The following is a 25,772-nucleotide window of genomic DNA, read 5'->3' on the forward strand; positions in this document are numbered from 1 at the left end:
AAACCATGCTACATTGGCAAGAACTCCTGAACACAAGTGCATATGGATCAGATTTATACCATTTAGCAAGAATCATCCAGTACAATCAAATCAACCAATCAGATTAAGATGCATTTTATCCCTTTCCTGTTTTATCATATTTCAATTTCAGAGTGCACACATACAATTCACTTCAAGTTACACTAGATAAAAGCAGTGTATTCATGGAGATCTTTTTAAAGTAGTCAAGAAATAACATGCCAGTTCTGTTTAGCGTGGCCCACCATTGTCAAAGCACTGTTTTGCCAAGAACACAGGAAGGGATCCCTATGTTCCTGGTTGTTTGAATGCAATTGTTGGGGTAGCGGTGAGGAAGGAACTTGTCAGGAATTTCCTCTAGAAGAGGAAAGTGTTCCTTTCCTCTTCAAAGGAAAATATTTGTTCGCAAAAAGAGCACAAGAGACAGAAACATTGGAGGAACGCTGTTGGAGGTTCATTAATGTTGTAGACATTTTGAGTTTGAGCACATTAACGTGTTTATTGCTGTCGTCATTAAATAGAGATAGAGTTTGGAGGCATTTCAGTGACTGGAATCACTCAAAAGGTAAAAAAATCGTGGTGTATGTGTGTGAGTGTAAAGTAGGCAAAGTAATACACATTGCTACTTGGTACTATATTACAAAAAAAGTCATTCTTGAGATGTTTATAATTCTTATTAACTGCAAGTTTCTTTCTGAAAGCTATGGTATAATTTACCAATTCTTGTTTTGATTGTCAACCTACAGCCTGAAAAATGTACAGTAACTGAAGTATTGTTTGCTGATTCGAATGCTACTTACCATTTATGTTAAAATCTCAGATGTGTGGTGAATGTTGGGTTAAGACGAATGGTATACTATACTTAAAACATAAAACATAAAATGGAACGAAAGAAAGGGATTTTCATTTAACACATTGCATTGTCTTTAAGAATGCTAATTCCTGGAAAACTGACTATGCCAGTTCAAATACAATTGCTCTTCTGTGTCTTTTAGATGTTTACTAAAATGACAAATTATCTGATATTCATTCTGGGCATAATCTCATACAAAAGTCAGTTGGCTGAGCGGTGAGGGAGTCGGGTTAGTAATCCGAAGGTTGCCAGTTCGATTCCCGGTCATGCCAACTGACGTTGTGTCCTTGGGCAAGGCACTTCACCCTACTTGCCTCGGGGGAATGTCCCTGTACTTACTGTAAGTCGCTCTGGATAAGAGCGTCTGCTAAATGACTAAATGTAAATGTAAAAGACTTTTTCTAATAATCAACCAGACAAAAAATTAATAAAAATATAACAGAAAAAGTATAAAATATTTCAGTTGGCATTATGCACATTTTCAAAACATTGTCTGCTTTATGACGTGTATTAAGTGTGCAGACATGTTGTATCTGGAAAGTATTGCATTTTAATTATTTGGTATTAGGTTATTTAGGATAATTTCATTATTTACAGTGCATAGTAGGTCTACAAGATATGAAAGACAGTCCCCAATGAGACAGATGTTTGAGCATAATTTGGATAGCACTGGTACAGACTGTCATGTCATGTGTCATGTGGAGCTGAAGCAGATGGTGTCCTTGACTCCTGTAGAAATAAAAGGTGGATACTGAGTCCTATTGCATTGTTATAATTAATATTAGTAAATCACTTCACTGCTCATTCTGACGTTCTTCTGTAACAACAAAGACAGAACAAGAAATGTTTTGTTAAGTGAAATTACTGTACATGACAATACAATCAGCTGCTGATTGTATTGTAATACTGTAATGTATTGTAATACTGTAATGTATTGTAATTTTGGTTCAGCCCTGCACAGAACCCAAAATATATTTGGTATTTTTATTCAGATTGTTCGTGAAGCTATGTAACATTTCCATCAAGAATAAGGGGAGAGCACTGTCCTTTGGTATTTAAAATGCAGTACATAAATTAGCATAGTGTTAAGGCCACCTGGGGTGATTAAGGCAAGATAAGGACACTTTGTGATTAATCACCTCAGCGTTGGACTGTAAGTGGGGGAGAACTCATGTGGCAATGATTTCTGCATTTACAAAATTAGATCACTGGATTAGAGTAGTCATGTGTGCTCAAAGTTGGACAATAATTCACTTTACTTAATATGGCTATATACTATACTAATAGTACTAAATATAATACTAAATACTATAAATAAATGTAAAAAAAAAACTACAAAACAATGTCTGTGTAACAAATGGTATGGTTTCCTGCTCAGTTAGAGTTCCTCCATAAAGAAGCTATTTGTTAACACAACATTATGTTGTTCATGAAGTGATCACAACATACCTGCTGGACAGGGCAAATGGACATATACACAGAATATGAGAAATTAGTATTGTATTTAGTTTTAACAATGTACAATAGGAATTAATAAACAGATAACTGTTAAATAATTACAGCTCTTAATACCCTTAGATAGTGTGCAAACAAAGGAGCAGAAACATCAGTTTTTTATTTAAAAAAATATTTGCATGAAAACAAATGATGATCCATTCAGTCAACACTATGCCCCCAACCCCCTGCTGTTACTTGCATATTTCATAATACGTGCATCCAAGGTGTTAAATAAAAGCCTAGCAAGGAGAATGTGAAAGTCCAATTAGCCCGAGAAATATCTGAAGAAAAAAAACATGTTGATACTGTACATATCTGTGACTGAGTGGCATGAATATGTAACGTATTTCTCAGCCTTGACGTATAATTACATGCATATTGGCAGTTAAGAAAAGGGCACAGAGTTGGAATTAAGCTATAGTGCAAGGATCTTGGAGTGTTCCTTAACACTCTCAGAAAACAGTATTGGTAAATACTGGCCAGTACAGACTTCACAGGGTTCTAATTAACACTCATTAAACTACTGAAAGTAGAAAAGTTGTCTATTATTGGACTCTATTTTTCCTGAGCATGAGCAACACAGTTTCAAATAGGGCATTCATATTTCAGGAATGTTACGGAGAGATGCTAATGCTATGGGCTAACTGTTTAATGTTTCTTGGCCCAAAGATTCAACAGTCAAGTGGTGCACTCAGGATATGAATAAACCATAGATAGCACCAGTGGTACCGAAGCAGCAACAAATCCCTTGTATACAGCAGGAGAGAAGATGAGGCAGATGACATACACAGCAGCATATTGACATTTATCTTTAACAGTATGCATGTTACACTCACTTCTCCTCTCAGTCGTAGTGTGTGGGCTACCAAAGTCTCACGTGATACAAATGGGACAAGAAAAACACACATACTCACATATTGCTTCTATTTTGGGGTTTGCCATTCACCAATGGTCAGCTTTGGGTGATATCCTCAAATTTCTATGTAATGCGCAGACATCATTATAAACATATATCAAAATAAAAATATACAATAGCAAACATTTTACTTGCTAACATGTGCCATCAGTGGGCTGTATAATTCCAACCTTGTATTATTGATGGTCAAAATCTATCAATCACACAACAAGGGCTATTTGGCTTGTATGTGTAGTTGTGTCCAAGGATTTTCTCGTTTTCAACTCTCAGTGTATCATGTCCCATGGACTCCAGCTGATGTTCCATATCAGTTAAACTGTCCACATTTTCCCACTAATCCCAACCCCCTATATTTTAGTTCCTGTTTTTTTGATAACTGATAACTGAGATAACTGATTTGCCCCTGTGATAAAAACATCTTTGCATGCCTTCCTACTGTATATAATCCAAAGTTTAAATGAAATAGCATTTACCTCTGACATTGAAATGTGTGAAGTTAAGATTTTTGGGGAAATTGGCAAGACAAGTGTGTTGTGTGTTTGAGGCTTTATCACCATTTATCTTTCACCCGGGTTTAAGAATGATGGTGGTATAATAATCCTTCTGCATGGTTACCTGCACTGGGAGATTATTCCTGTCTCTCTCCTGGGAGTTTGTCAGATGTGGAGGCAGTGGTGGAAATGCATGTGAGTGTATACATTAGTTAACCTATATGTCTGTATGTGTGTGTGTGTCCGTGTATGTCCAGCATGAGCGTGTGCACGTGTTTGTGTAATTGTGAGGGCATGTGTTTTTTAGTTCATGTATGAAAATATTTGAGCATATGTGGATGTACGATAGAGCATGGTTGCGTGTATATAAAGTGGGTGTACAGATTAATGTGTATGATGGTTACAGTTGCTTGTACGCTTGCGTTAATACTTAATATACATGTTGGAAGAGATCCAGTGTGGGTGTATCCTCCACATACGAGCGCGATAGCCCAGTGTGGACCCTGCTACCAGAGAGAGTGATGGTGTAGTTCGCTGGGGCTGCTTTCCCTCCTTCGCTGAGATTTGATTTACTTGTCTGAGGTGTGACCTCATCATCCAGGCTGTGTGATACCCCACCTCCCAAAGGCAGGATCCACCTCAACATCATCAGCTGGTAGAAACTGGGCAGGGCTTGTGTGAGACATCTCTGATTCCTGTTAGTTTGACGCATGTGTGCTTGCTTGCGTGTGTGTAGGAGAGACACAGGGAGTGTGTGCATGTGTCTATGAGAGAGAGAGAGAGAGAGAGAGAGAGAGAGAGAGAGAGAGAGAGAGAGAGAGAGAGAGAGAGAGAAGGTAGCGCAAGAGTGAGCGAGAGAGAGAGAGACAAAGCAATACAGCGCGTATCATGCATGTGCATTAACTGAGTCCCAGCAGCGGCAGAGGCAGAAACAGCAGCAGAGAGAGAGAGAGAGAGAGAGAGAGAGAGAGAGAGAGAGAGAGAGAGAGAGAGAGAGAGAGAGAGAGAGAGAGCGAGAGTTAGAGGGAGGGAAGATAAGCTCGGTCACAGAACAAAAGCTGCAGAGACTGTTCATGGTCTTAGCTTATGCCTTCTAAAAAAGAGCAGTGGGGTAAAGGAGCACAATAGAAAAGGCACAGTGACACTGAATCCAAAGCGGCTTCTTCTCCATGTTTTTGGGGATCCTGCATTCGACTGCCCTCATCTCCAAACAGAAAGGATGTCCGTGTCGGGGAAGAAGGACTTTGACGTGAAGCAGATCCTTAGGCTCCGCTGGCGTTGGTTCAGTCACTCCTCCCAGAGTTCTGCTGGAGGGGGAGGCGGAGGTGGAGGAGCTTACATCCAGCAAGAGGGCTTCGACCACAGGGGCACACCAGTCCAGAGTCGGCTCAAGAGTCACTCCCGGGACAGAGGTGGGCTCCGGAAGAGCAGCAACAGTCCAGTCCATAGTATCCTGGTGCCGACTCCTGGTCCCACACCTGTATGTGTCAGGGCAGGCCGTCAATCATGGCACAACCTGCACAGGCCCATCTACCACCTGGCAGCCAGCCAGGAGGCTCCAAAAACAGGTGATTCCTCCAACAACACTGAGGAGGCAGAAGCCAAGAGCAACCTGGAGAATGTGAATAGCAACACAGAGGACCTCTCCGAGGTGGAAGCAGGAGAAAGGTATGACATTACTCAAGGAATTTCACTTGGGAAGAGACAGGATAGATGTCCTAAAGGAGAGTATATGAACTTCTCTGAAAATAACGCCTTGTTGTCAGTGATGGTAAAGAATGTCATGGGCTCGTATTCTGATTATTAATCATATAATCTGAGGAGTTACTTTACCAATTGTTATTTGATCAGGCCTTTGAGCTGTGCCACGGACCAGGATTCTTTTTTTAATACCTTACTTTGAACTTGTACGTATGATGTTTTGCAAGTTGTCTCAGTAATTAACCAGTTAGTTGCATGAAGCTATCATTTTCCAATTAACTTTAGTGAAGCAGCTGTCCCTATCCCTCACCTGGGGATAGTTTATTTAGTGTTCATGGGGCTCAGCCAGGCAAGCCAATAAAACATCTTCTAAATTATTCATTGGAGGGACATCAAGGTTTCGCATGTTACTTTGTGCTCTTCTGCAGATAATGTGTTACTATTAGAAGCTACAGTAGCTCTTTAGAGTTATTCATGATATCACCCAGCAACTGAGTTGCACATCTTTTTGCACAGAATGTATTCACCAAGCAGAGTAAGAAGTGGTTACAGGAAGAACAGCATTACATCACAGAACACTGATGCCGGTTGCTTAAAAGAGAAAGCAGAAGAGAGGGAAAGAGCAAACGCATTAATTATCCACACCAGAGCAAATACCACAGTTCACATGAAACCCCCATTCTGCGGTTTGCCCACTAGAACCCATTCCAATTCCGACATTCTCCTCTTGCCCTCATATACTCTAGGTGTTTTTTATGCGGTCTGTTCATATGGCATCTTATTTTCCCCTGTGTGATCTCGCGCGGTTCTTGGAGGTAAACAGGTGTTGTAGGAGCAGGTTGTGTGATGTCTGGTGTGCACTAAAGGCACCTGTCACCAGGATGAAAAGAACTTCACTCCTTTCATCTGTTATCTGGCACACTTAGGCGGATTGGCCCTTGTGTGAGATTGACTACTATTTTCTTTAGTGGATGATGGAGTCTTCAAACGAACGCCTGTCCAATTCCTTGTTCAGGGACTAGAGACTTCTGTATGTCCTGAACGTCATCATAAACATCACAAACCATTTTCAGTCCCAGTATGATAATCTTTATTTTAATTTCCATAATCCTAAACGACTCCTGTAAATATGATGATTTATTATGAAATTGTCAGCTGCTCTTCAAATCAAACACCCAATGGCCTATATTGATAGCTGCTTATGTGCTCAGCATGAGTGCATAAACAAAATAACACAAGATGTGCATGAATAATAGTCAGACCAGAAAATACTGTCTTACATATCTTCCCTGTTGGAATTATTTACAGTTAATAATAGTTTACAGTTACAGTTTTTTCTGCCGGGTCATTGAGTTCACTCATTAGAATATGAACAAACATTATGATCTTACTTTATGTCACTTTTTAAATATCAAATTCATGCCCATCCTTAGCTTTTGTCCCAACATCATTTGACATTATGCTATATAACTCTAAAATGAGAGGAGATGCAAATAGAAAAAGCCTCTAGAGGTTCTGGATGACAGCCTCCATGAATGAGAAGCTATATTTTAAACCATAAAAAGATATTTAAATCACAATTTCCTACTATATAGATGAATTGATTATGCTGTCAGCATCTGTTTTACATAATCATTGAATAAGGGAGATTTTTTTTCAACCACAGCATTTATTGAATCAGTAAACCATGGCATTTCGGTTGCAAAGCATTTTCAACATGGAACATAATCGTGAGAAACATATTTGCAAGCTTTTCAATGAATTGGTACCATGTTGTAAACATGAAGTTAAGCTAGTCCTATCATCCGCAGTATGTACCTCGATGCACTAAAGTGTGAAGTATGTCCACATTACAAGTTATTGCTGTAATGTTCATCCTCAGCCAAAGCAGATGTGTGTGTGACAACGATATACACATTCATTTGCGCCAACTGCCGGTTGCTCCCATTACGTCTCACTTCATAAATTGTTGACACGTAATTTGTCACAATCTCACAAGGCTATATGTAGAATACAGAAGTGTTGCGTGAATCTTGCAAAATATGTTCATCATATTCTCTGGGACTAGCATAGAAAGTAAATTGGGGTTTGTGTCCTGAAAGTCCACTTGTTTAATGGGGATACATTTTCAGGTGAAGTTTTACTTTAATTAGTGTAATCCTTTTGTGACAGTATATTTTTAGTATGACAATTTGCCTTCAAAGCCCATAGCCTAAATGTTTTGCAGCATACTTAATAACATACTTAGATATGTTTGTGTTATGTGCATGTTTCTCCCACCTCCCTTTGTCTGGAGAAATATGATGGAGCTCAACCCAAATGAAATAGGAACCCTGACCTCCCTATAAAGAGCGCAACCAGAGGTTAGAGTCAGCAGCTGTTCGTTTGAATGATATCTCAATTCCCTCTCGATTGCCTTGGAGTAGGAGTCAGACCACACCTTCCCCTGTCAACAGCTGTAACTCAGAGCATTCCTTGATTCCTTCACCTACCACAAGGTTTATAAGGTCTGACTTGGTAGCTGACACTTAGATAGATGTTGTTAAAACATAATACATTAGGTGACAAAATTGACTTTTTGTATGTTGAGGAATGGCAACCTTGTGAGCGAGAAATTATTGTACACATTTTGTGATGTCATACTATGTCATGGTTTCACAGTTTGCTGTCAACACTGACAACTCAATTTATTTATGATAACAATGTTTTCGAGGGTAGATTGAAGTGAAGGACAGTGAAATCACTGCGATCAGCCCCTTTGCTTTCCCATCCTACAAAGGAAATAACAGAATAGACTGCATCTTATGCCAAACGCTCTTGTATAATAGGGTTCAAAGAATTTTCCTGGAATAAACTTGAATCCAATAATGTAATCCCTGACACAGCTTTCCAAGTATTTCATATGCATATGAATTAGAAAAGACCACAGCTTAGTCCACCAATGCCTCTAGGCAGTCTTATTCAATCATTTGCATTCACAGTTGAATAACAGAGTTTTGGCTTTAGGATGCTGGTGTGCAGTACTGGTGTAGAAAATATGGACGGCATAAAAAAAATATTCAAAATATGAGAGACAGACTGATGCTGTGTTGATGTTCCCCTTCAATTACACTTATTTTATTTCTCCTCTTTCAACAGACAATTTGCAAAGTGCTTTACCATGTGTACCAAGGTTCTTTACCTTGTACCATGTATGTGTTCAGTACTAATACACTCCATGGGCAACTTATCACATAAATAGAGCTATGAGAAATATGTGGTCTAATCTAGTCACAGCAATCCAATGTTTGTTTGTTTTTGACAATCTTTTCAACAGTGGTGCCTTAGCTTAATATATAGGTAAGTGTGTTAATCTGTCCGCGACTCTAATTTACACCAGACACTGATTAATTGTAAGTAACATATTGTAGGTATGCGTTAGATCTCATACTGGAGGCCTTGGACTTCTATCCACAAAGTAGCTAGAGGGAAACATTTAGCTGAGACCAGCACAATTTTCACTTAAACATAAATTCCCACTTTCCAGAAAAATTCCCTTGGCATTATGATGCAGCCTCAGCAGTATAATCACAGGTAATCTCCGGGAAGGGATTCCAAATCTCTATAAGGAATTAACTGTAGCCCTTACCACCGCAAAATACTCCTCTGTGCTTTAACGGCAAAAAAAGGCAGCTGTTAAAAACATATTTCCTATGGCAACATGTTACTATCGTAGTGTTTCACCTCTCCCAGCCCGTTTGATTCATATGTTGAGAACTGACACCAGTCTTCCCGCACAGTCAAATCTATTAATCTCACTAATTCTTGGAACCTCTGATTGATCACTTAACATTCTAGCCTGCCTAGATTTTCATCCTCCCTGATGTTATATTCAATATTCAAAATATGAATCAATAACTTACCAGCAACGTAGTACATCATCTATCACGCCTGGGGGTGAAATTATGCTGACATAACTTTACAACATGACTTTACTAGGTTTCTTTACAACACATGGGGATTGGTAATAGCAGAGAAAGATACATGGAGGCAATAACTCATTTCCATAAATCTCTTTAGCAATTTCCTCCAGGGCCACCACAGAAAAAAAGCATGTGGTAATTTTTTGGGCTTGATACCTCTCTGTTCTGGGGAAATCAAACATTAAGAACCTCAAGCCACAGGCCTACAGTTACAGGTGCCTTTCCCACATTCCATATCACTATCAAATGTTTCAAATGCAGATGTACAAGAAATTGAATCAGGAATAGAGATTAGCTGTCGGTTTTGCTGGTTGGGGGGGGAGGAGGGGTTTAAAGTGAATGAATTTACCTCTTTCTCTGTATGTGCAAATCCTGAACACTAACATATTGGGTAAAAAGGACAGAAACAGCAGGATATTATAGACTGTTGTATGTGGATTATGGACTTGGCATGCTACATGGGTCTTTGTCTGCGTTGATTCTCAACCAACTCAACTGCCTTGAGGGACAATGGGGATTCTGTAATCCATTTTTAAAGCGAGCTCCCGCTGTACCCAGGGTTTTTCCCCGCTCGTACGAGGATGGAGTTGACACATTAGTTAGAATAAGACTCACTGTCCCAATAGGAATTATGACTCATGCCCCTTCCTGCTCTAGGCTACCCTGAGGATGACAAATACATCTAACATCAGGGCCCCAAACCATGCAGCCTTCTTTAGATAACAACACCATTAGCATAAGAGCACACTAACAACATCTTCAGACACTTTAAGATATATTTTGGATGCGCCTGCAAAGATTTGTTCCCTGATTTAATTAGTTGGGTTCAGGTGTTAAAGCTACCCATGAAGGCGTGTAGACAAGGTGTTTGGAGGGTGGCGTGTGTTTGGATAAATCTCATTAATGTCTCTTTCTGAAAGTCAAGTCATTCTTGAAGGATGTGAGAGTGAATAGTATCTGGGTCTCTTCAAAACTCATCGTATTTGATGAATTTATTTGTAAACTTACATCCTATGTGTAAACTGAGTTACTGTTATACATGTGACTGTAATGTACTGTCTAGACTGCATTCTCTGTGGAGTCTGAGACAGTATTTCTGGTTTCACTGTTACATTTAACGGCCAGCCGGGGTCTTAATGAACAACCCTATACCCAAAGAAAATAAACACCTCAAAGAAATTTACTGCTCCCAAGAATGTGATACCAAAGCAATTAGTGTCCCCGAGATTGGTGGGCATGAAAAGTCCTTACAGCATGCCTTGCAGCGGTCACAAAGGTAATGCATCTAGATTTTACTGCCCAATTTCGTATTCAGTCTTGTTCAGTTTTCCTATCCAAGAGTCCTGAGTCAGATGGGTATTATCATGACAGGGCAATAAATTATGCCTGTATTTAGCATAAAGCATCCCAATAAAGGCCTAACTATTGGGTATGGTTAGAAACAGCATGTCATAAAAACGATTCCCCATGGAGGAGTAGTTTCTTGTGATGATTAAAATCAAGATACCAAAGTTTTACGCTGAAACTTTGTGGCAGTTTGTCTTTACAAGTGTAGTGGGGACACTGCTTCTTCTTTCCTTGAAATGTTGTTTTGTTCAAAGGCACATGTTTATAATAGTAATCTAAAACGTGAAAAAGATCATCAAATTGGTTTGAGTCAACTACAGTAATGTATATGGTACAAACCGCATTATACTATTATAACATAGTGGTGTGTCCTGGAATCATGAAGCCATTACTCAGTAGATGTTGACAGCTGTTCATTGCCAGGAGAAAACAAAAAAACTTTGAAAACTATAATTCTCCAAAGAGGGGCAGCATTCGACTTCAGTTAATTCCCCCAGACAGTTTGATCCATTTATGCTGTGTAACAAACAACCCTAAATGTCAGCAAGTGGATTATTCTCCGTGAAGGACACACCAGTGTTACTGGCCTAGGTTATTTCTCCACAAGTAGGAGGGATTATTTAGGAACTGTATAACAGCATGTAATCTGTCTGCCTTCAGGGAGAGGGGCTCAGCCTTACCACAATACTGTGAGGAAGATGCCAGCTCACTTGCAAAATCCCTATCTGTCCAAAAGACACATTGTGTTCAGACGACTGGAATTGGCCAGATTGTATTCAAGTCCCATTGGAACTTCCTGGGTCTTTTGTCCGTTTTAATTTCGGCCCAGAATGACGAAGAGGATGCCCATACTGTAGACAAGCTTGAATCTAAGAATCACATTTGTCCTTAAATTAATGAAAATTCAAGTTTGACTCAAAGTTGATGTGTTGGGAGAAGAAAAATTATTCACAAGTAAAAAAGAGCTGAATGTAGTCTTGAATAGTAATGGGACATATCATTCTTCAGTTGAACAGAAAAACATACCGATTTAAGATGAGTTTCAAAAGCATCTTAAAAAGGATCAAAGGTTAGTTGGTCATGGTCCTCCTCTTTCTCTTTACAGGTTGACTCTAAGTAGCTACTCAAGGATGAGCTCCAATTGCTCTGATGAGTTCTTCCAGGCTACGAACCATGCGGAACAGACCTTCCGCAAGATGGAGACGTATCTTCAGCACAAACAGCTGTGTGATGTTCTCCTGATCGCAGGAGATCATAAGATCCCAGCCCACAGGTCGGTGACTGAACTTTAATTGAATTGCATCCACCTCCACTTTTGGTTTCAGAGCTCACAGATCAACAGCATAAAGTTGTCAATACAGGCATAGGCTCATTGATTAACTTTGGTAGTGTGATCTTTCGCTTTTCTGAAATCTGGGAGAAAACTAAGGATCACTTTTAATTACAGATCACTCTTTGTGCATAAGTTGGTCTACTTATCAACAAACAAGGCAGATACATCTATAAAGCATGGGCTCTCTGTGTGCGTCTGTGTATGACAACTCGCTCAACCATTGTGCATGTAATGACTTCTGTAATGAACTAAATGTCTACATGGTTGTGGGGGTAAGACAGTTTAACAGAGAACCAATATAATACATTTTGTTCAACATGACATAAGCAATTGATAATGCAAGAAACAGCAGACAATTGTAGGCTACATAATCATTTGCATGAATGCACCATATAATTGGCAATTTGTTTAAAATAATGAGAAATGCTTTCATGATGTGCATAAGTGACTAGATTATGTGGAGGTTGAAGTACTTTTGAGAATTTCAATTGTGATCTGAGTAATGTAGGTACCAAAGCCACTGAGAAGAACTGTCATCACCAGCTGCATGATACGCAATGAACTATATATCTATAATTCCAGAAATCTGTGTGAGTCTTAATTACTGACTGCATCATGGGCACTGTGCCCTCTCTATAATTCCAGGACTCATTGTGTGTGTGTCACCTACTTCATTACGGGCACTGTGCACTATCTATCTATAGTTCCAAGCAGGTCTGGACTGGGACGGAAAAACAGCCCGGGACTTTGAAACGCACACCGGCCCATGACAGTGTATATTATGCTATATATATATTTTGCATTATGCCGCGGCCGTTTGACCGGCCGTTCGGGAAATCTCCCCACTCTCCCGACGGCCAGTCCGACCCTGGCTCCAAGAATTATAGATAGATAGAATTCCACTTATCTGATTTAACAATACTGTTTCAAGAACCTACAAAATCATTGAAAAGGTTATTTCACATACATGGTGTGACTCATGCACACTAGAACAACTTCAGAACCCAGCAGGCCTCTGTCTCTAACAGTAGACGCTGGAACCTTAACACACACATCTCGTTTAGAATGGCCAAGCTCCTTGGAAATGAAACCGCATTTATGACACTGGCAAATCCATAGGGAATAACACAATAAAACATGGTCACATATAATTGTTTATGTTGGTTTCTCTGTCCCTTTTAATATTCATGCAGACTTGTCCTAAGTGCGGTCTCAGACTACTTTGCTGCCATGTTTACCAATGATGTGAGAGAGGCAAAACAGGAGGAAATCAAGATGGAGGGTGTGGATCCTGATGCCTTGAGATCATTGGTTCATTTTGCTTACACTGGTGAGTGCTTGTAAAACCACTCATTGGGTCCCATAAGTAGTTATTGGGCTTTCTGTGTGCTCCAATGATTAAAAAGACCAGTAAAGCCATGTCACACTTAACTGTTTTCATTTGGTAATACTATACATGTTTTGGCAACTGATCAGTTTTTATTTATATTTTTTATCTCTGGGTTAATCATCTCGTTTGTCCGTTTTTTTGCCAAATGCTTTAAATGTTCTCTCCGAACCGGGATTGTCTGCTTCACTGAACAGGTGTCCTTGAACTGAAGGAGGAGACTATTGAGAGTTTATTGGCAGCTGCCTGCCTGCTCCAGCTCTCACAGGTCATCGAGGTCTGCTGTAACTTCCTCATGAAGCAGCTCCATCCTTCCAACTGCCTGGGGATACGCTCCTTCGCAGATGCCCAGGGATGCGTGGACCTGCTCAATGTGGCCCACACCTACACCATGGTAAGACATATTCACACACTACGTCTTACCATGAAATGTAAACATTGTTCATGTAAGTAGAATGTCAGTACAGTATGCATTTGTGAATCAAAACATCTAGTGTATACTGTATTTATACTAAATTGTGTCGATACATTTTCTTAAGCATTAGATATTGGAATGTATTGTATCAATGCTACAGGTAGCCCAGATTAACAGCTTTGGTACCTTTTATTTAGTGTATAATAGGCACCATCTTCCCATAAAACTGTAAGTGTTTAATCATGATATAAATAGGGGAAGGTATTCTCAAGTTTCAAAACACACAAATACCTAAAAACATCGATACAAACAGCAAACATTTGAAAGTAGAATACATTGTGTATGTCACACCAAAATTTGTAGAAAATGAATTTAATTTTTTACAAATTTTAATTTAAGAGCTTACACATTTTCCTATTTTCTGTAAACATGCCACTGAATTCTAATTAGTTGACGTGGGATAAAAAGGACAATATACAATTTGAAAAAAAGCTCAATTTCCTGCTTGAAATGAATCTATTCACACTATATAGCTGTTGTTTCGAGATACCGAGCATGGCATTATTTAAGTAAAGAATAGACTTCCCCAATGCTTTCGCAGGATTTATTTTGTGTGGTGATATTGAGATCTATAGCACATATTTGCCGGATAATGTCTTCACCCAGCACGGAAACAACTTTGGAAAGATAGCAGTTATCTCCTGAAGGACATCTGCTCAGCCTGTTTGCACAGGGCCCTTCCAGGACTAGGAGGTTAATCTAATCATCCAGCACAAGAGCCACTGCTTCCTGTTCAATCGGTTCAATAATGACCACGGAGAGAGCAGGGACTTCCTGGAACTCTCCCTCGTCCTTCGGGTTCCAAGAGAACTGCCCTGTTTGTATAAGCTTTGTTTTTCCTGGTTTTGCACGTCGGGGGACCAAAGAACATCCTCATTTTCTGTAAAAAGTGCAATTTTCCGTCCTGAAGCCATTTCATAGTTCCAAACCAGGTCCCAGGTTATCCTCAGATGACTGGAAACATTTACCCATACCAGCACGCCCACATACTCATGTGATGTTTGTTGTGTTTGTGAAGAGCAGCCAAAGCATATTCAGTTCTGAGTCAAGTTTATCACAGTATTATAATATCAATAACACAATAGAAAGTATTAATATTCTGCTGCTGTAAAGTACCTCCTTCTTTCTTATCTAATCATCCCTTACCATAGATCAATGTGAATATCCTAATGTTCCCCCACTGAGTTGACTAATTTAAATAGTACATGCCATTAAATTGTTTTGAAATCAGTGGTTTGCAGTGTGGTAGAATTCATGTATACATTTTTTTCGTCAGAATTTCAAGGAGGGTAATTACAAATAACAAATCATTACATATGTTAAACAGCGAGATGTAGCATCTCCTTCAGTGGATCAATGAATGGGCCTCATCCCATTAAGCCTGTCACTGTTAGGCTCTTAAAGCCTATGCCCATGATAGATATATGTTCAAGGCACTGTAATTTGTTACAGATTAATGATCAATAGCATTCCTGTTTTTCTTAATTGTTAACATACTTTGCATCAAGGAGCATTGGGTTTTGTGTTTCTTGTTGTGTGATAAATAATGTGCAGAAGGCTTGTTTCAAGGGGCGCAGGGCCAAGGCTCTCCCTGTACTTCTTTATGTTTTTATGTCCAACATTACAAAGCAGTATAAAGCGTAGTGTTTTATATGGCATCATCTCTAATGAAAGTGTCCAGGGACAATGTCCTTGTAGAGGCATTGAAGCGGAGCTGTACGATTGCTTGAGCTTAGGGCCAGTGGATGGGACATCAATCTTTAGCAACATGTGTAGCTATTATACAGAACTCATTTTCTGCAAAACCCTCATTGGACATTTACGTCAATGTAACTCTTTATGTTTCTGCCTTACCTTCTTTCTATTAACCCACACACCATGATTAGTCACCAACTCCTTAATGTGTCTTTCTACATTCACTGTACCATACACTAGGGCTTTGCCAGAGAGATTTGTCTGTAATAACTTAAATTATGAGGGTCTCTTTGTTGAGTGGACTCCTCAAAGCTGTACCGATGATATTCAGCATTGTCCACATGGTAAACTTCAGACTCAATCAGAGCTTTCTGTTTCCTCGTTGATACAAGAAGAACTGACTGAGCTCTTCTGTGCCTCATCTCTGTTCCAGGAGCATTTTCTGGAGGTAATCCAGAACCAGGAGTTCCTCTTGCTCCCGACCGCTGAGATAGTCAAGCTGCTGTCCAGCGATGACATCAATGTCCCCGACGAGGAGACCATCTTCCAGGCGCTGATGTTGTGGGTTAGGTACGACGTTCAGCAGCGACAGCAAGACCTGGGGCTGCTCCTGGCCAACATTCGTCTACCCCTTCTACCCCCACAGGTACAGACATATGCAGCATATGGTGTACAATTACACACACCAAACCTTGGTCAAATAGCACCTGGGACTATGAAATCCAGAAATGTATTTTGTTCCCTGGCCATGTAGACTGCATTCTTGGTGGAGGTTGCTTTGTGAGGAACATAATATTCAACACTGATTTTATTACAAGAGGCAAGCTTTCTCAAGTACTTTGAATGAGTCTATGATGAGTCTTTTGAACATATTGACATAAAATAACTAAAAGGAATGTTATAGCATGTAATATAATACATTGCCAGAGTAGCCTTGGTTTATAGATTCTGTCTGTGCTCACGAGTTTTTGATTTTAGTTCATTATTCAACTCTCATTACCATACCTCTGATTCCATCTGTCCACTGTCTCAGGCATATTGTATCTGCCCCCGAGGACCATTTCATACTCAGCACATTCACTAAATAACTCTCCTCTTCCCATCTAGCTCCTAGCCGACTTGGAAAACAACAAGATGTTTTCGGATGACCTGGAATGCCAAAAGCTACTTATGGAGGCTATGAAGTACCACTTACTGCCGGAACGTCGGCCGATGTTCCAGAGCCCCAGAACCAAACCAAGAAAGTCCACTGTCGGAGCTCTTTACGCTGTTGGAGGAATGGATGCTACCAAAGGCGAGCCTGTAGTTCTGAATAATATTTGTGAATACTGTAAAGAAAATTGTGTAATGGAAAATGTTTACAATGACCTATACAATTGATTTGGTTCATCAAGTCCAATGAAGCAAATATACCAAAAGTGTAAAGTCCGAAAAAAGGCTAGTGCACATCATATCGTCTCAAATCATTGATCTTTGTATGGTCCTGACCACCTCTTGCCAAATCAATTACATGTCCTTCTCCTTAATGGCTCAGGACTATTATTACAGACACACAGGTTTTATCAATGTGGCCATTAAGAAGATGGATGTCCTGTAATGAAGTGATGTCAACATGTCAGGGCATGCTCTTACAGTTACAGAGTACAAGCCTATTAATGTTCTTCTGTCCTGCAGTACCACACAGGGTCTACACATCTAATGGAAATTGAGCATATTCACCACAAGCTATGTTTAGTTAGAACAGTAATTCAGTACAGTGCATAATACTTACTGTGGAGCAGTAACAAGTCTTACAATTTAAGACAAACAGGTTGATGTGCTTAACTCGTTTTTTAAGTTTATCTTTCATTTTATGGAGGAATCGCTATGCCTGTTTCTTATGTTTCATTTAAGCTTTGTTTTAAATGATTACCAGAGATAAATGACCATTCTCCATGCATAGGCTCCACAACCATTGAGAAGTATGACCTAAGGACCAACACCTGGATACAGGTGGGCATCATGAATGGGCGCAGGCTCCAGTTCGGGGTGGCGGTCATCGATAACAAGCTCTATGTGGTCGGGGGCAGAGATGGACTCAAGACCTCCAACATGGTGGAGTGCTACAATCCCATCAACAAAGTGTGGTCCACAATGCCCCCCATGTCAACACACAGGCATGGCTTAGGTCTGTTTTTGAATTCATTACTTTAGATTTATACTTTGAAGTGGTTCTTGTGCCAGTGTAATATCTGTAAATACAACAGAACACAAACAATGTACATTAATTAAAAAGCATAGTAAAAACAAGTCCATTATTAATCTATTTAAACTATTTTTGAAATTCTACTTATCATGGTAGATCTTACAGCACATTTCTTTATAGGTCTAATGACATACTGTTCATTAGACAGCCATTCATTGATAGTTTAGACCTTGATTTACTTTTACTTTATCATGGTGGGTATTCTGGCAACTTCTCTCTGCCTTTTCCCACATATTTTTCTATTTTATGTTAGACATGGTTTGATACACAGCTGGACAGAGCTGAACTAGTATAACAGGGATATCTTGTCAAGTATTCAACTCGCTCGCCTTGTGTGGTTGAAGGTAGCGGTGAGCATGGTTGCCCAAGAGATAACACCTTATAGATTACCTGCAGGTCTCTGATCTCCACTGTTGCAGATATCTCTCCTATTTTGCTCACGTCGTGCACAGTTTTGACTAAAGCTGTGGATCTTTCTCCCGGCCTTGGGGTCCACCCACTGTGTACTTCCAGGAAAAAGAAGACAGAGCTGTGCTGTCGTTTTTTCAAAGCCACATCAACTGGTCATACAGTAAAAAAAAAATAATTTTCTGTGAAAAGCATTTGTTTAAAACATATTTATAATGTAGAGGGCGTGAGTTTACATTTTGAAGTCCCCATCAAGGAAATGGTATCTATCCTGCTTAAGTGACCAGCAATATATTAATCCAATTGCTTCATTGCATCCTTTGTATTGTTGTTGTTGAAACCACTTCCCTCTGTGACCCCAGCATGGGGAATAACAATCCATTTTACATTCATCTTGCAGAACACATTCAGAGTCACTTCCATAGCTATGACTCATCTGTACTGTTGCCTATTCCAGGTGTTCTAAAAATGAGTTCTATAGCCTCTGGTTAGAACTCACTGTACTGTAGGAACTGTCAAAGAAAAAGATACCTTAGAAATCTGGATGGCAGTCCTCCTTTTATTGTTATTGATTATACAGTAGTGAGGAGAGGTTTAACGACATGACATTTTATCGGTGTCTGGAGTGTTTGTATGTGATTTTGCTATTAAGTAAACTATGTAGCAAAAGTCATTAATTTCCCAAACGATCCCACTGGAAATCATAAAAAGGTTAGAATGACGAACAACCTTGTCATCTACATTATTTGCAACGCTCCTTTTTGCCACTAAATGACTGAATATCTACTCTGCTCGCCACAGGTATTGCTGTGTTAGAGGGTCCTATGTATGCTGTCGGGGGCCATGATGGATGGAGCTATCTGAACACGGTGGAGAGGTGGGATCCCCAGGCCAGACAGTGGAACTACGTGGCCAGCATGTCCACTCCACGCAGCACCGTAGGAGTTACTGCACTCAATGGGAAGTAAGTCACAGAACTAAAGCCAATGGCTATCTCATACTCTCTATGCTAACCTGTTGGAAAATGATGTCTGCTTAAGATGCAGGGCATAACGTAACTCTTCCTAAGTCCCCACAAAGCCACGCGTACAAAGCAAGAGGCAAACTTGTACTGTGTAGGGTTATAATTTTATAGTGAACACTTCACATAAGTATCTGTATTTCTGTGTGATTACTATTGTGGAGTGTGGCAGGTTCTGTACTTAATCAACATCATACTGTACTTAAACTCTGCTGAGGGCTATCATTATGGTAAGGTAGGGCTGCGATGCTTACTGTGAGTGCAGTGTAGGTGGGTTTCACAGTAATATGAGCACACAAGTGTCAGCAGCACCAACATTATTGCACTCATGGTGACACATTGACACACACCTATAAATGTCCTTGGTCAGTCAAACAGGAATGCCCTCATCATTTCACACTAAGAGCCGTGCCTCAGCTACAGCCAGATAGAAAATACAGGAATACAGAGACCTGACAAAGCATTTTCAAATTGAATAGGTCCTAAAGTAATTTCTGCAACTTGGTCAAAAATAGACAACAAGGAAGTTCTTTCCTCAGCCTACACTTCCCTGAAAGGCCATGGGAAGGATACATTATCCTCTAATATGACCCTGCTGATGGACGATGTTTTCGAAGACAGGGAAATGAGCATTGCTCAAGGCCTAGTTCTGCATCTGAGATGTAAAGCTTATTAATTTGTATTTTTTTTTTATCCCAAAAACCTGGCATCAAGATGAACCGTTTGTCAATAGCATTTAACAATAAATGAAACAAATATGATAACAAAATATTTCAAACATAATATGTTAGAAATGTTAAAAAGCTGGTTTTGCTTTGGACCAGCTTTGTAACATATCTAACATTTTACAATATTCCAGATTGTTTGCAGTTGGAGGCAGAGATGGGAGCTCATGTTTGAGATCCATGGAATGCTTCGATCCACACACCAACAAGTGGAGCATGTGCGCGCCCATGGCAAAGAGGCGAGGGGGGGTGGGTGTGGCCACCTACAACAGTTTCCTGTATGCGGTCGGAGGCCATGATGCACCAGCGTCAAATCACTGCTCTCGACTCTCGGATTGTGTAGAGAGGTAAAAGATGTCAAAATGTTACACGTTCTGGGTATAGAAAAAAGCATGTTTCAGAATTTTTTTTTGTTGCAACACTGGTGCAACATGGAATTCAGAAGTACATGTCAAGAAAATGGGTGGGAAGATTGAACCACAACCATTTTCTCTTCTTCTCTCAATTTGTAGCATATTTGGGCTATTGCTTGGCAGCGTATGCGTCAAGCAGTGCATAGTATGGTGTCTAGTTCCCTCTGCTGGCTAAATAGTAAATTGCAACCAGTATGCTCAAGCTCCTAATATCGCTGCAGTGTTTGTCCACAAAATCCATAGTTTATTTTTAACAGAGTGACTGTGATTTCTTCCAACATATTGTAATATTCCCTCAGTCTAAACTAGCTTCTTACTAAATAACCATCTATATGTTGGCGACATTTATGAGTATACAGTCTGTACTATAGTCCTATAGGCTTCTAGTCATAAATATTTTGATTGGGTTTTAAAATATCATGTCATATCATGTACTGTAACAGACAGTTACTTTCATCTCTCAGACTCCAAAATAGCCACTGTCTCAGTTTTGTCCTCGTCTGCCCCTGCAGGTATGACCCAAAGACAGACACATGGACAACCGTGTCGTCCCTCAGTGTCCCCAGAGACGCTGTTGGAGTGTGTCTGCTGGGAGACAGGCTCTACGCTGTGGGAGGATATGATGGTCAGTCTTACCTGCACAACGTTGAGTCCTATGATGCACTGAACAACGAATGGACTGAGGTAACCCAGAATGTGTTTGAACTCACACCGAAAGCCAATTTGATTCCCCTTTCTGCCACAAAGTAATTTCACAAACCTCTTGCTGTATTTCAATAAAAGTTTGAGACTGAGAGACAGACTGTTCATTCCCCTTCTCTGTCTCTCAACAGGAGGTGCCGCTCAACATTGGCAGAGCGGGTGCCTGTGTTGTGGTAGTGAAACTGCCTTGAGGACTTAAAAAAAAGAATTCTGGGAAGAGGTACAAAAAAAAAACTACACTGGACATGCAAGCAGGAGATTCTCCACTGAGAATCACTTTTCTTTGTTTTTCTACTTGGAAAACACTAGAAACACACGAAGCATTGTTTTATATCTTTTCAGACAACTTGAAAGGACATTTAATTGTTAGTAAGAATGCACCATAAATTCTCAACATGATGAACAGATGCAATTTGTAAGAAACAGTGCCATGCTTTTGTCAGTATGCTTGTCTGAAATCCTTTGTAAAATAGAAACATAGGACAAATAAAGCTATGTTTAAAATTAGTTATCCTATCGGAGGATTAGTTTTACATTTATAAAGTAAAGTGACATTATATATTTGTCTCATCCCATATATTTTTGAGGTTTATATATTCCCTTGTATTCCTCTCTTTTAGCCAGTTGGAAAGTATGTGTAATTTTAATACATTTGAAGCTTCTGTAAATGATTGAATTGACTTGACTTCATTTGAGTTCATTAGCTGATGCTCTGTGAATATGTCCTTTTTTATTCTTGAATTAAGTGTTTTTGAAGGACCACTGTGAACACTGTAATTATTAAGTTTGCTATTGCAATACTTGTGTCTCCAATTGGAGGAAATTGCTCATGCACAGGACTCTGCTCAACACTTAGTTTTTAGTCTGGAAATAATGTCCTAACGGACCTTTACTAAAATGTTTCTTGATGGAAGTTGTAGCTAAATAACACCAAAGTAATTAGCTTGTATTAGTCATGTACACTTAACAAACTTTTACACAATTGTGGAGATAAGAAATGCAGTATATCATATTGATATTTAAAGTCATTTGCAAGCTTGCCAAAAGTATGTCATATTTATACACTTTCTAGAGCTAGGCCTGCCTGGTAGGGGTAGAGGCAACACATTAAACCATTATCAGGAATTAAATACATGCTATGTGTATAAATGAGTTTCTGTACAGTTTATTTCATTGGGAACATATTCAATGATAAACACACTGTACTTTTCTATCCCGTTATGTGCTAGCAGTTGGTCATGAAAGTCCAAAAATGTAATCACACTAGTCAAAATTGTTGTCACCCTTTGGAACAAAATAACAGTAACCTATAATGTAATTTTGATTCAATGAAGAAAGTTAGGGATGACACTTAGGTATTAAGCTTCTGTGGTTACAACTAGGCATTACACTGTCTGTTTTGTTAGAGTAAGGCTTACAGTTGGTGAGGGTTTCTAAGGTTAGAATAACTCCAGGACCCAAAAGCCAAATTAAATCGCTAGCACTTTACTGGGATCAAAACCAGAACCCTTAGGTTAAGCACAACCTATTTACAAAAACGTCTGCTGTGTTAAATTAAATTATATTCACATTTCCCTTCAAACTGCTGATGCTATTCTAACATGGTTAAGTTTCAGAGCATGTTCTATCTCGGACACACAGTATGTGCGCAAATGGGAAGCATTGTGTACAAAACAGCAAATGCTGTGAAGGTGGTGGGGAAGATATGGAGGACAGATGAATCTCCGGATTACACCAACTGAGTGAAAAGCTTTTGGCTCTACTTTTGATGCAGACCCTTACTATCAAACATGAATTTACATGTCTATATGTATGAAGAAAAAACAACAGTGACATTAATTTTTTATTTTGAATTGCATCTTGTTACAGACTACTAGAAATATAAGAAATTCATACATTTCCAATGCCCTACAAAAACAGAAAAAATCTGTCTAAATTGCCACAGCCAAAATGTTTAGTACTGTAGGCAATAAATACATTATGAACCAGGCTACAGGGTACATAGCCTAGAATTATGGGAGTGTTATGGAATGACCATTGGCTTGATAAGTGATTTCTGAAATTAAGTAGCCTTGTCAGTTAAATAACAATTTCCATAACTTATTCGATATTATTCATATTATTTGCTCCACAAATCAACTAAACAGTGTCCCAAAAACGGTCAAAATAGGTTATTTCAAAAGTTTTGGCAGTGACAAAATCATGTTTAGAGAAAAACTTGTCTTTTAAGGAACTACAGTACAGCTACTTTCCCCAGGTCATTTGGGTCTTCTCTGTATAAGGTAATTTTTGAATAACTACCCATTGTACTGACAATGTGTTTTGAGGTGTTGTGGCATCAGAGGCCATAATTGCCCCGGGAATTAGTTTATATGATCGTTTTTTGTATTTACTGAAAGACATTGTGATTGTGAAAGTTGAACATTAATGTTGAAACTCTTTCTGAGTAGGATGATTTGTAATAGTAATAATGACATGCTTTAAGCCAAAATATTGATTTCTATCATGATTTTATATTGCATGCTGAATTCAACATGATACAATGTATGAATACTTTTTTGGTTATTTGTTCACAACGGATACTGTTACTATTGCCTACAAACAAATAAACAAAAGGAATGTAATAAATATATGGTATCTAACTGACTAAAACATGAAAAACATATTACCCATACCGATCCAAAAAGCTTATGCCGGAACATTGAAGATTTGTTCATGTCCCAGCAAGCTCTAAAGTGGTTAACTTTTAAGTTTTGTCTTTGCTGTTTAGACTAAGCAGTGGCATTCCCCTTGGTGCACGGTAGGCAGTTCCCTGTTGCATAGTGGAACATGTCAAAAGATTGAAAAAACAGTCCTGCAGGAAGACAAGGTGAGGAGGTAGGGGTGATGAGGATGGAGGTGGAATAACTGCTTGTTCTCCCAACTGCTTGCCCTACTTCCCAACCCATTCTGAATCGAGAGCACTCCCATGGCTACAATGTAAATGAAAACAAAGCTTGCAGTGCAGTGCCTTCCTACTGACTTTCCATGTATGGTTACTAGTTTACTCATTTCCTACTATGTCACATGCATGTCAACATGTCAACAAAGGTCTGTGAGATCAAGTTGTTTGGATGCTCAGCTCTTCCTCTCCAAACATTGTTTAATCACTCATGATTGTATGAACACTTCATCAGAGCCAGGTACCAGGTACCAGACCCAGGTACCAGATGCAGGTACCAGGTACCAGACGCAGGTACCAGGTACCAGACGCAGGTACCAGGTATCAGACGCAGGTACCAGGTACCAGACGCAGGTACCAGGTACCATAACCAAGATGGTGTAACATTGTGAATGAGCTACAGAGGGCACTGTTGGATTGCAGAAGTCACCAGTGAGACAAACATAAAAATCAAATAACTCCGTTTTTATTGCTGTTCACAATAAATGTCAACATGTATTAAGAATGCCAAGGACAAATACTTGCGCTAATAACCTTGATGATGAAATATTATGAAATTTAAAGTAAAAAAAAATCATTTTAAATAAGCATCTTGCTGAGTTATAAAAGTAGTGTACAACAAAGCCAATAGAGTAGATAGTATATCAAGACTTATAGTGACTTTGCCAAACACATTAAACATCCAGTAGTTTGTCTTTAAGGAGGAAATGGAACATAGTGTCCCTGCTTCATGCCCAGTTATATACTTTCCTGATAATCTCCACACAATAAATAAATAAATAATAAATACAACTGAAGACACAAGTGGAAATTAATGATCTCAGCATGATAATTTAAACACAGTATAGTGTGTTATTCACACGTCAAAAGAATGTGTAACAAGTAGAAGTGAGAATGAAAACCAGTGTTTTGGGGGTCATCTCAGCTTCTTAACAGATGGAACAGATGGATCTCTGTGTAACAAAGCCTGTGATAGACCTTCTCATAGGAACGTCAGTGGGATGTTGGAGTGGAACAAAGGGGAAGCCTATCTCGTGGGACTATGATCAAAATGTATTTTTTAGACACGAAAAACAAAGAATAGTGAATATGTTGAATATTTCATTATCTTCTGATTTTGGTGGTCTTTTGGATTCAGGAATCCTCAAAGTCAACATGAAGAACAACAGAGTTGAGACGTCAGTATTGGCAGGCGTGTTCCTCCTCAACTGTCTGTCGAGGCATGATGGAAATTGTTTGTATGAGAGGTGTGCAAGTGCTTTCAATCAACACAGTGATGTGATAGGAAAGCTCTCATGGTTCCACTGAAGTGACAGCTGCTTTTCTGTCCTGATCAAAGACAGTGGATAAGTGTTGTCGAACGTTTTGAACCCCCCCATCTCCATTGTCTCTCTCCCCTTTTCTCTTTCTGTCTAATTCTTTCTTTCTAAGATAGCTTGAATACACTGCTATCTCATTATCTACTGTATGAAGACGAAGAGAACCTCCAGTATTTACAGGCGGCCCATTTCTCGTCATGATACAAGCTCTGAGATTGGCTGAGAAAATTATCATCTTATTACGTGGAGTGAGAGCTATGATGTGCACCCCATCTGTTTAGTACTACACTTGCTGTCCTTCATCTTCATGCAGTATTGACTGG

The 25,772-nt window shown here is 39.4% G+C and overlaps 1 protein-coding gene across 2 annotated transcripts; it reads left to right on the forward strand.

Annotated features, from left to right (window-relative positions):
- The first annotated feature begins 4,856 nt into the window (after positions 1-4,856).
- Positions 4,857-22,359, forward strand: klhl4 (kelch-like family member 4). Of its 2 annotated transcripts, XM_067247265.1 has the most exons (11): positions 4,857-5,443; positions 11,891-12,058; positions 13,312-13,448; positions 13,703-13,899; positions 16,109-16,321; positions 16,783-16,969; positions 17,618-17,842; positions 19,130-19,292; positions 20,209-20,421; positions 21,000-21,171; positions 21,321-22,359. In XM_067247265.1, the coding sequence occupies exons 1-11, from the start codon at positions 4,995-4,997 to the stop codon at positions 21,378-21,380; spliced, it is 2,184 nt and encodes a 727-aa protein (XP_067103366.1). In that variant the 5' UTR covers positions 4,857-4,994; the 3' UTR covers positions 21,381-22,359. The 2 variants fall into 2 exon arrangements, with proteins under 2 accessions (XP_067103366.1, XP_067103367.1); XM_067247266.1 differs by lacking the exon at positions 11,891-12,058.
- Positions 22,360-25,772: the final 3,413 nt, after the last annotated feature.

Source organism: Osmerus mordax, chromosome 12, assembly GCF_038355195.1.
Source record: "Osmerus mordax isolate fOsmMor3 chromosome 12, fOsmMor3.pri, whole genome shotgun sequence".
Classification (NCBI taxonomy): Eukaryota; Metazoa; Chordata; class Actinopteri; order Osmeriformes; family Osmeridae; genus Osmerus; species Osmerus mordax.